The sequence below is a fragment of the Mobula hypostoma genome, chromosome 2 (genome assembly GCF_963921235.1).
Source record: "Mobula hypostoma chromosome 2, sMobHyp1.1, whole genome shotgun sequence".
Taxonomy (NCBI): Eukaryota; Metazoa; Chordata; class Chondrichthyes; order Myliobatiformes; family Myliobatidae; genus Mobula; species Mobula hypostoma.
Window position 1 is genome coordinate 208,063,154 of NC_086098.1, and position 12,420 is coordinate 208,075,573.

General features: G+C 40.9%; 1 protein-coding gene across 5 annotated transcripts in view; it reads right to left on the reverse strand.

Annotated features, from left to right (window-relative positions):
* Positions 1 to 8,418: 8,418 nt before the first annotated feature.
* Positions 8,419 to 12,420, reverse strand: part of LOC134342833 (beta-1,4-galactosyltransferase 5-like) — a 90,695-nt gene continuing 86,693 nt past the window's right edge. For all 5 annotated transcript variants that reach the window (XM_063041446.1, XM_063041447.1, XM_063041448.1 and 2 more), the window contains exon 9: positions 8,419 to 11,445. In XM_063041446.1, coding sequence (XP_062897516.1) covers positions 11,298 to 11,445 — 148 coding nt within the window. In that variant the 3' untranslated portion in view covers positions 8,419 to 11,297. The remainder of the gene's footprint in view (positions 11,446 to 12,420) is intronic.

The following is a 12,420-nucleotide window of genomic DNA, read 5'->3' on the forward strand; positions in this document are numbered from 1 at the left end:
GCTTCCAGCAGAAGTGGTTGAGGCAGGTTCAATGTTGTCATTTAAAGTTAAATTGGATAGCTATATGGACAGGAAAGGAATGGAGGGTTATGGGCAGAGTCCAGGTCGGTGGGACTAGGTGAGAGTAAGAGTTCGGCATGGACTAGAAGGGCCAAGATGGCCTGTTTCTGTGCTGTGATTGTTATATGGTTATATGGTACTGAGGTGGATAAGTAACCTGGACCAGATGGACTACATCCCAGAGTCCTGAGGGAGGTTGCTGAAGAAATAACGGATGCATTGGTCATGATCTTTCAAGAGTCACTTGATTACGGCATGGCTCCAAAGGACTGGAAAGTTGCAAATGCCACTCCACTCTTTAAGAAGGGAGGAAGACAAAAGAGAGGAAATTATAAGCCTGTTAACCAAACCTCAGAGGTTGGGAAAGTGTTGGAGTCTATTATTAAGGAGAAGGTTTCAGGGTACTTGGAGACTAATAAAATAAGTCAAAAGTCAGCAGGGTTTTTGTCAAGGGAAATCTTACCCACCAAGTCTGTTAGAGTACTTCGAGAAAGTAACAGGCAGGGTGGACAAAGGAGAGGCAGTGGATCTCATTTACTTAGATTTTCAGAGGGTATTTTATAAGGTGCCTCACATGAGGTTGCTTTATTAGATAAAACCCTCTGGCATTACAAGAGATATACTAGCATGGATAGAGGAATAGCTGACAGGTAGGAGACAGCGAGAGGGAATAAAGGAGGCCTTTTCTGGTTGGCTGCCAGTGACTAGTGGTATTCCTCAGGAGCCAGTTTTGGGACTGCTACTTTTTACATTGTTTGTCAGTGGCTTAGATAATGGAATTGATGGGTTTGTGCAAAGTTTGCAGATGATACGAAAATAGGTGGAGGGGTAGGTAGTGCTGAGGAGGCAAAACGATTGCAGCAGGACTTAGACAAATTGGAAGAATGGGCAATAAAGTGGCAGATGGAATACAGTGTTGGGAAATGTATGATAATGCATTTTGGTAAGAGGAACAATAGTGCAGACTATTATCTAAATGGGGAGAAAATTCAAATATCAGAGGTGCAAAGAGACTTAGGAGTCCTCATTCAAATCTCCCAGAAGGTTAATTCACAGAAACACACACAAAGTGCTGGAGGAATTCAGCCTGCTAGGTAGCATGTATAGAAAGCAGTACAGTTGGTGTTTCGGGCTGAAACGCTTCAGCAGGACTGGAGAAGAAAAGATGGATCTGTAAACATCAGGAGCTGTTAACTGCAAATGAACTGTACAATAGTTAATAAATAGTTAATAAACAAATACCAATAAATAACGAGCACAAAATATCAAGATAAATAATTCCTTAAGCGAGTGAAGTTACTCCCTTTTGCTCAAAGGCCTGATGGCTGAGAGGTAGTAACTGTTCTTGAACCTGGTGGGGCAAATCCAGTGGCAACTGTACCTTCTACCTGATGGCAGTAGCAAGAAAAGAGCATGGCCTGGGTGGTGAGGAACTTTGATGACGTATGTTGCTTTCTTCTGGCAAATTTTCATGTAGATGTGTTCAATGGTTGGGTGGGTTTTACCCGTGATGTACTGGGCCAACCCCTAAATCTGCAAATACAAAGAGGAAAAAAAAAGTAATAATAATTTTTTAAAAAGCAACAAATATTGATGAGATAAAGAGTCATTGAAAGTGAGTCCTGTTCAGTGATGTGGTGAGTGAAGTTATCCCATCTGATTCAAAAGTCTGATATTTTAAGGATAATAACTGTTCCTGGACCTGATGGAGCAGGTCCTGAGGCTCCGATACCTTCTTCCTAATGGCAGCAATGAGATGAGAGCATGGCCGAGATGGTGGGGCTCTTTGATGATGGGTGCTGCTTTCCTGCTCCATGTGGATGTGGTCAATGCTAGAGAGGGTTTTACCCATAATGGATTGGGTCATATCTGCTACTTTTTGTAGGTTTTCCATTTAAGGGAATTGGTGCTTCCACACCAGGCCGTGATGCAACCAGCCAATATACTCCCCACCACACATCTATAGAAGTTTGTCAAAATTTTAGATGACATGCTGAATCTTTGCAAAGTTGTAAGTAACTAGTGGCACTGCCATGCTTTCTTCATAATGTTGCACCCAAGATTCTCTGAAATGATGACACCGAGGTATTTATTGTTACTGACCCTCACCACCTCTGATGCCCTGATGAGGATTGGCTCATGGACCACTAGTCTCCTCCTCTCAAACTCAAGTATCTGCTCCTTGGTCTTGCTGACAATGAGTGAGAGGTTATTGTAGCACCACTCGGCCAGATTTTCAACACAAAATACTCTGCAGATGCTGGGGTCAAAGCAACACTCACAACACGCTGGAGGAACTCAGCAGGTCGGGCAGCATCCGCGGAAACGATTAGTCAACATTTCGGGCCGAAACCCTTCATCGGGACTGTAGAGGGAAGGGCCAGATTTTCAACCTCCTTCCTATGTGTTGAATCATCACCACCTTAGATTCAGCATATGACAGCTGTGTCAACAGCAAACTTGAATATGGCATTGGAGCTATACTTAGCCACACAGTCATAAGTGTAAAGCGAGTAGAGCAGGCTAAGTACACAGCTTTGTGGTGCACCTGTGCTGAGGGAGATTGTGGAGGAGATGCTGTTGTCAATCTGATCTGAGTGGGGTCTGCAAGTGAAGAAATCCAAGATTCAATTGCACAAGGAGGTATTGAGGCCAAGGTCTTGAAGCTTTTTGATTAGTTCTGAGGGGATCATAGTATTGAATGCTGAGCTGGTCAATAAAGACATCCTGTATAAACAATAATGCATACATCAGATGTTCTAAGGGTGAGTGAAGTCAATGAGATGGCATCCGCTGTTAACCTGGTGTGATGGTACGCAAATTGGAGTGGGGATCCAAGTCCCTTCACGTGCAGGAGTTGGTATGTTTCATGACCAACCTCTCAAAACACTTTAACGCTGTGGGTAAGTGTACTGGACAACAGTCATTGAAGCAGTTTACCACATTCTTCTTAGGCACTGGTATAATTGAAGCCGGTTTATAGCAGGTGGATAACTCAGACTGCTGAGGTGAGAGGTTAAAGATATCAATGGAAACTCCAGCCTGGTGATCAGCGCAGGTCTTTAATACCTGGCCAAGTACCCTTTCTAGGCCAGATGCTTTCTGTAGGTTCACCCTTCTGAAGGATGCCCTCACAGGGTCATTTGGGGCTGAAGGAGTTTGTGAATGTGCCTCCATGTTGAGATGGTCAAAACGAGCATAAAAGGCATTGAGCTCATCTGGGACCAAAGCCTTGTTGTCACCTATGTCATCTGGTTTCACTGTAAGAGATTCAAAATAAAGCATCAATATAATTATTCAACTTTGCCAGTTCTTCAGGAGTCAGAAAGGAAGACTGAGTGGCAGCAACTTTGTGGAATAGAATCAAGAGGACAAATGTTTAATTATCAAAGTAAACTCTGGAGGGCTTGAAGAAAATGTTCATAAAATGCCGGCTCCAGGATGGGATGAAACTTGGCCTGATGGGAAAGAAAGACAGTAGAATGGATGCACTCAATCTTCCTGACAAGTTCACGAGCACCCAGAATCTGTTTATACACCTAGATATCTCTACTTTGAGGAAGGAAAACAATTCATTTAACCAATGGAAAAAAAAACTGCTGAAAGGACTCCGCGAATGAAATGTCTTGGAGGCGTTTGTATCTTGGTGTTTGGGTGACAAGGTCTTGATCCAAATTGTCAACCATCCCTTAACAGTTACAGATACCGCTGGATCTGCGTAGGTTCTCCACCATCTGCATTCTCGTGTCTTTCACAGAACCAATGTGCGAGACGCACAAATCATCTCACTTTCCTTTTACAATGATATCACATAGATTGTAGACTCCAGGAGAAGGAAACCAGAGGTCCATGAGCCAGCAATCATTGGAGAATCAGAGGTGGTGAGGGTCAGTAACTGTCCTAGCTGTCAACATCTCAGAGGACTGTCCTGAAACCATCTTATAATTACTATTGTAAAGAAAGCATAACAGCACCTTTACTTTTTCAGGAGTCTGAGGAGGTTCAGCATGTCATCGAAAACTTTGGCAAACTTCTGTAGATGTGTGGTGAAGTGTACTGACTGGCTGCATTACGGTCTGGTATGAGAACACCAATGCTACAAAAGGTAGAGGAACAACACACATCAAAGTTGCTGGTGAACGCAGCAGGCCAGGCAGCATCTCTAGGAAGAGGTACAGTCAACGTTTCAGGCCGAGACCCTTCGTCAGGACTAACTGAAGGAAGAGTTAGTAAGAGATGTGAAAGTGGGTGGGGGAGGGGGAGATCCAAAATGATAGGAGAAGACAGGAGGGGGAGGGATGGAGCCAAGAGCTGGACAGGTGATAGGCAAAAGGGGATATGAGAGGATCATGGGACAGGAGGTCCGGGGAGAAAGACAAGGCGGGGGGGGGAACCCAGAGGATGGGCAAGGTGTATAGTCAGAGGGACAGAGGGAGAAAAAGGAGAGTGAGAGAAAGAATGTATGTATAAAAATAAATAACGGATGGGGTACAAGGGGGAGGTGGGGCATTAGCGGAAGTTGGAGAAGTCGATGCTCATGCCATCAGGTTGGAGGCTACCCAGACGGAATATATGGTCTTGTTCCTCCAACCTGAGTGTGGCTTCATCTTTACAGTAGAGGAGGCCGTGGATAGAGATGTCAGAATGGGAATGGGATGTGGAATTAAAATGTGTGGCCACTGGGAGATCCTGCTTGCTCTGGCGGACAGAGCGTAGGTGTTCAGCAAAGCGGTCTCCCAGTCTGCGTCGGGTCTCACCAATATATAGAAGGCCACATCGGGAGCACCGGACGCAGTATATCACCCCAGTCGACTCACAGGTGAAGTGTCGCCTCACCTGGAAGGACTGTTTGGGGCCCTGAATGGTGGTAAGGGAGGAAGTGTAAGGTCATGTGTAGCACATGTTCTGCTTACAAGGATAAGTGCCAGGAGGGAGATCGGTGGGGAGGGATGGGGGGGACGAATGGACAAAGGAGTTGCGTAGGGAGCGACCCCTGTGGAAACGGGGGGGGGGGGGGGAGAGGGAAAGATTTGCTTAGTGGTGGGATCCCGTTGGAGGTGGCGGAAGTTCGGAGAATAATATGTTGGACCCGGAGGCTGGTGGGGTGGTAGGTGAGGACCAGGGGAACCCTATTCCTAGTGGGGTGGCGGGAGGATGGAGTGAGAGCAGACGTACGTGAAATGGGGGAGATGCGTTTGAGAGCAGAGTTGATAGTGGAGGAAGGGAAGCCCCTTGGAGGACATCTCCCTTGTCCTGGAATGAAAAGCCTCATCCTAAGAGCAGATGCGGCGGAGACGGAGGAATTGCGAGAAGGGGATGGCATTTTTGCAAGAGACGGTGAGAAGAGGAATAGTGCAAGAGACAGGGTGAGAAGAGGAATAGTGCAAGAGACAGGGTGAGAAGAGGAATAGTGCAAGAGACAGGGTGAGAAGAGGAATAGTGCAAGAGAGGGTGAGAAGAGGAATAGTGCAAGAGAGGGTGAGAAGAGGAATAGTGCAAGAGACAGGGTGAGAAGAGGAATAGTGCAAGAGACAGGGTGAGAAGAGGAATAGAAAATAGAAAAGGTAGAGGATTTGGCCCAGTACATCACAAGTAAAATCCTCCCAACCACTGAGCACATCTACATGAAGCATTGCCACAGAAAAGCAGCGTTCATCATCGGAAGTCCTCACCACCCAGATCATGCTCCTTTTTTTGCTGCTGCCATCAGCTAGAAGGTACAGGTGCTTCAGGACTCACACTACCAGGTTCAAGAACACTTACTACCCCTCAACCATCCAGCTCTTGAACAAAAAAGGATAGCTACCTTCATTTAAGGACTCTGTTATGCTGTTATTTCATGCTCTTTATTTATTCCTATTTATTTTTATCTGGATTTCCAAGTTTGTTTACAGTTGACAGTTGATGTTTACAGATTAGTTACTGTTCTATAGATTTGCTAAGTATAACCACAGAAAAAGAATCTCAGGGTTGTATGTGGTGACCTGGATGTACTCTGATAATAACTTTTACTTTGAATTAGAGCATCTTTAATGCACTACTCAATTTGATTAAGACACCATGAGCAAGTATGTGCTCACTGAAACCTAATTTGGGGTTCACCAGGACTGCCTTATCAAAGATTTAATCTAAACATGGGGCAAATATTTTAAAATTACAAAGGTGAGAACAAAATAGCCTGTCCTTGATATTAAGGTAGTATTTAACTGAATATGACATCAAATTGAATCAACGGACATCAATGTGATAAAACATCAATTACATAGATAGAAAGTAACAGTCAACTTGCCAAAGTGCCCATGACCATCTTCAGCAAAACTGTTCACTTCCCCTCAACATTCAATGGCACTACCATCACTTTTCCCTCCGTCACCGATACCCTGGAAGTCTTTATTGATTGTGGTTTTGAAAGCAGGTTAGACACTGGATATTCTATGATTATTCTTCTCACAGTAAACAGGGATTTTATGAAATATTCTTTACTTGCCTGAATGTGTACAACTCCTAAAATGCTCAAGCAGCTTGAAAACTTCCAGGACAAAGTAGTTTGATGGGTCGGTGCAGAGAATTGAATTTAATTCGACATGAAAATTCACATTCCAAATGATCAACTTTGATGGAATCACCAAAATCTGTTTATCATCTCAAATAGATGTAATATATAAAAATAACACACTCAGGGCATTTACAATGGCAGCTGCATAAAAAGGACGATCATCAGGGACACCAGCCACCCCAGCCACAACTGTTCCAGCTGCTTCCATCTGGCAAACGGTGCCACAGTATTAAGGCCAGGACCAACAGGCTCTGGGACAGCTTCTTTCACCAGGCCATCCCAACTATCAATAATTGTTGACCTGATTCTATATCCGACTGTACACACATGTATACAAAACAATTATGTATATAATCTTGGGTGTTTGGGCAATATCCTCCCACATTTCCCTTCTCTATTGTTTGTACATAGCGACGGAGAGACAACAAAGATTTTTACTCCCTCATGTTGTGAGATGGATGTAGGAAATAAAATTCTAATCCTACTCAAGTTGTTTTAGTCCAGCCACACCAAAAGCCAACAGAAACAATTGTTTTCATTCTTGTGTCACAAAATGGATAATCCAAACTCAAATAGTACACAAAATGCTGGAGGAACTCAGGAGGCCAGGCCGCGTTGATGAAAAAGAGAAAACAGTTGACGTTTCAGTCGGAGACCCTTTATCAGAACATTCTGGCCTGATGAAGGGTCTCATCCTGAACGTTGACTGTTAACTCTTTTCCATAGATGCTGCCTGGCCTGCTGCGTCCCACCAGCATTTTGTGTGTGTTGCTTTTATGTGTGTTGCTTGGATTTCCAGTATCTGCAGATTTTCTCGTTTCAAATAACATTTGTAATTTTCAATCCAATACTGAACTCCTCCAAGTTTTCTGACATACCACTATTGTAAAAGCAAACAAACTAACAAAATTATGTTGAATAAAAGACTGTTTCTCAAAACTGTTGCTAACTAAAACGAATATGCAAAATGTACATCTGGTACCTTGTGCTTTGCTTGTAAAACTCAGTCTTCTTCTTTTCTAGGCAATCATATTGAGTAATTTGTAATTTTGGTAGTGCTGTAGACTTTCAATCAGCTGAATGAGTCCTAGTTCTGGAAAATAGCTGTTGAATTACACCAATTTTTGCCTTTTCCTCAAACACCTGCATCCATCTACATTCATTTAAATCCTTTGTAAATGCATTTACCTGCTCCATTTCCAACACCTAGCTTCTCTTTCTCGATCTGTCTCCACGTCTGGACAGATTGTCTCCTTGCATCTTTCATAAACCCACTGATTCTCACAACTACCTGGACTATACCTCTTCCCACCCTGTCACTTGTAAAAATGCCTTCTCCTTCTCTCAATTTCAGCATCTCTGCCGCATCTTCTCTCATAACGGGGCTTTTAATTTCAGAACTAAAAAGACGTCCTCCTTCTTCAATGAAAGGGGCTTTCCTTCTTCCACCATCAATGCTGCCCTCACCCGCATTGCTTCCTTTTCTTGCCTGTCTGCCCTCACCCCATCCATCCGCCACCCTACCAGGGATAGGGTTCCTCGTCCTCTCCTACCACCACAGATTTTGGTAGAACATCAGTTCAAAATGGTTACAAGAACAACTACTGAACATGAATCTTTCAATCCTGTAATGTTGCTGAGGAAACTATGTAACCAAATATTCATAGTTCTACAATTAAATATGGCTCATTTAGTTCACCTTCTATGACATTACATTGACACAATTAGTCATAGAATGATTTAAATTCATAACATCTTTGTTTACTTATTTTGAGCAGTACAATGAACAATTCATAGTCTAATGAATTACTGATGTGCTACACAAGCTCATTAGATGTCACTTTTTATTGAAAATTATCCATAAATTAATACAAAAATGTATAAACAAATGATCAAACATGTGAAAGACAGAAGGCTTTGAGGTGAGAAGTAATACTTTGATGTTTTTCAGTGCACAGGTTGAGAACTTTGCTGATTTGTCCAGCTCTACTTAGAAACATGCAAAAACTAGACGATACAACAAATAAAATAAACAATATTTTATAAACAATTCATGCCAACATTGGAGAAAAGATTGTATTAAGTGTTTTGCACAACCGCCTGCAGTGTTCTGTCAAAATTTAAGATTCCTGGCTTTCTTCTATTAACTTGTCTGCCCAGGGCTATTTATGGAAAATATTTGTATACGATGGGGCCGGTGCACCAATAGAAATGACTAGAATGGGAAACTAAGATTTGCCACAGCATGAACCAAGTTTGTTGTGGAAAGGGAACCTTAGATGAAATAATGGAAACGTATATTTATTCTCCAAAATATGGTTCAAATCACTTGATAGTCACATTAAAAATTATAATTGCAAATTACCACAAGCAGTAATACTTTGTAGATTAGGGTGTTCTCTGTCTTACGGCAGATTCCCAATGGACAACCAAGTTTTGCATTTTTGAAAGATGCTTTTGCTAGCAGATGGGGACATGCAAATGAATTTGTTCTCCTTTACAGAAATACACAAAACTTAAATAGTATAGAAAACACCAAACCATGAACTCTATATATTTAAGTGCTTCAAAGCCATTTGGATGGTCTGGAGATGGTGCTAGGGGGTGGGGGAGGAGAGTGACAATAGGGGATAAGGGGCAAAGGGGAGAAGAGAGAATGATAGGAATAAGGATGCAAGAATCTGTAGGAGAATAGAAAAGAGGGGTAAGCACAAAATATAGTTACATGTAGCTATAATCAAAATGAAACACAACTAAGCTTATTTTCTGTTTCAAAGCAATATACTGGTTTCAGAAACAGCAATACATTATCATTTTGAACCACTATCAATAGCAATCGGTATTTTCTTTATTGCCACACGCTCTACCTGCATCATACTCTAACTTTAAATATATATATATATGTGCATATATATAATACTCTTGTGAAACATCAGCTTTAAATGCAAGTGAATAAGGCTAACAGCCTTTCAAGGACAGAAGTCTAATTGAATGAAATTCCGTCTTGAAAATTTTAACAAAAAAATTAGCTGAGTCCAAAAGAATTTTGTTATGTACTCAAACCAACCTTTAGGCTAAAACAAAACAATGGACAGGATGAATTCCATCCTTAGATGTCCTCTCATACTGACTGATCATGACCCAGAAATTTATTCACATGGATTGTTCCTTACTGCAGAGGATGGGGTCTGCATGATGTCACTACCATTCATTGGTAGATGAGCTCATGAACAATTAAAAATTGCAAACCAAAGATGAATACAAAAATATACAGATACATACATGTCCATATTATATCTTTAAAAAAGACATTCTATGTTGCTCATCCTTTCTCTTGGTGTGCATAACAGACCCCTGCAGAAAAATCAAAGTGCCACAGATAGGCTCATCATTTTCTACCAACAAGGAGAAATACCTCATTTATCCTTGATACAAACTCTTAAGAACCTTAAGTATAACTCCATATCCTAATGTAGTGTACTACAACATCTAATACTAGAAATATTTCAAAAAGCTATTAACTTAAATGGGCATTAGCACCAACTTGATAAAGCTGACCTTCACAAATGTGGCAGTTAAGGTGGTGGGTAGGAAAGGGTAGGTTGGTAGAAATGACAAAGAAAATACATGATTTATTCAGGCAGATACATCAAAGTTATCAGCTGCCTTGGATCAAAGGAGATAATTGGACCCTCAAAACAACGCATTTTGGAAGAGGAGAATCTCAGTACTATAGAGTTGATGTTGCCACAATATTCCACACTTCCAGTCTTGCATTTTACCAATTGATAACAAATTGCCATGGTATCATTGGCCCACACAGTTCTTTTGAAACAAAATATAGCTGACTCAAATTTTTTAAAAAGTTACACTAAATAAACTGAAGCAACCAGATTTAAACATTAAGAGCCGAGAGTTGAAATAACAAACTTACACAGAACAATCCATGGATTTCAGCAGCATGAATGCGTAGCAGTAAAGACAATTGAAACATCACTAAATCATATGTACATGAGCACGTACTAACCAAACTCCCTCACATTTAAAACTAAAGAGGTGATGTCCAGAGTATTCTGTGCCTGGTTTACAATAGCATCTGACACGCATTGATCTCAACATGTAAACTTTGTGGTTTAGTCGACTATAAATAAAAAAATATCTGGCAATTCACAGCTTATTTACAAAAAATATCATTCACTGGAAGTAAATTAACAAATGCTAGTGAATAAAAAAAATTGGAAAAGGCATGATTTTCAGCTAATTGAATCATATGATTGGAAAACAACTGCTCACTGCAATGTAATTATCTCCATCTCGTTCTGCAGCCTTAAAATTCAGTTTTACTCATTACCATGAAACTTACTTGGATTCATCAGTTTACGTTTCTAACTTGGCTGTTGGTGCTCTATTATCCAACTGAAAAAATGTGAATAAGAGGTTACACTGATGGAGTTCATGATATAATGAATTTCAAACCTGATGTTCCATATCCATCAGCTCTTTCTACACTGGTATTGAACAGAAAACTCTGCATAACCAAGTTTGTTGATGTCTTCTTCAAGATTATACAGTCCTGCTTTGCGTTACTGCAGATTTTTTAGCCAGCAAAAATTATATATCCGTCATTTTTTTTCTTGAAAAAGGACCCTAACCCTCACTAATCCGTTATGACTATTATCACTTAATAATCGCTCACTGGAGCCAGCTCCGGTGTCAAGTTTACAGTTATGTTTTTATACAAGAATTCAACTGTGATGTTTGGAAAGTACTTCAAATTTTGCAGACCATCAAGCTGTTGCCTTTCTTTCGAATGTCTCAATAGGGCATATCTGCAACAAAAGAAAAGGATTAAGATACATCAGACAAATGTTTTTACTGCCAATGCTTACATCTGTTTAAAAACTAGCAAACATTCTCACTTGATATATTGTTCCAATTGCTGTTAATGGACATAATTCCAAATATGATTCAAGTTTATGCATTGTGGTTAAAATAGATTGGAAATAGCTTGAATAAATGGAGCACGAATCCAATCTTTACATTAGTATAGCTTTGTCTGAATAGGTGACAGCATGCATTCAAGTAACGCTATATTTAAAATCAACATACAACTAAAGGAACTATATTTGGTTTTATCTTCATATTTCTGCAACTTTGCCTTTAATTTACTTATTGTTTCCAGTCATTTTAGTCTCATCCAACCACAAGACCTTCTTCCACATTTTCATTATCTTCTGCATGACACTTTGCAAAGTCTTTACAGCAAGGATATGTTTTTTTAAGCCAGGGTTTATCTAGATAGACAGGGTCTGATTAGCAACAGTCAACATGGATTTGTGCGTGGACGGTCATGCTTGACAAATCTTATTGAATTTTTTGAAGAGGTTACTAGGAAAGTTGACAAGGGTAAAGTGGTGGACGTTGTCTATATGGACTTCAGTAAGGCCTTTGACAAGGTTCCACATGGAAGGTTAGTTAGGAAGGTTCAATCGTTAGGTATTAATATTGAAGTAGTAAAATGGATTCAATAGTGGCTGGATGGGAGACGACAGAGAGTAGTGGTGGATAACTGTTTGTCAGGTTGGAGGCTGGTGACTAGTGGTGTGCCTCAGGGATCTGCACTGGGTCCAATGTTGTTTGTCATATACATTAATGATCTGGATGATGGGGTGGTAAATTGGATTAGTAAGTATGTAGATGATACTAAGATAGGTGGCGTTGTGGATAATGAAGTAGGTTTTCAAAGCTTGCAGAGAGATTTAGGCCTGTTAGAAGATTGGGCTGAAAGATGGCAGATGGAGTTT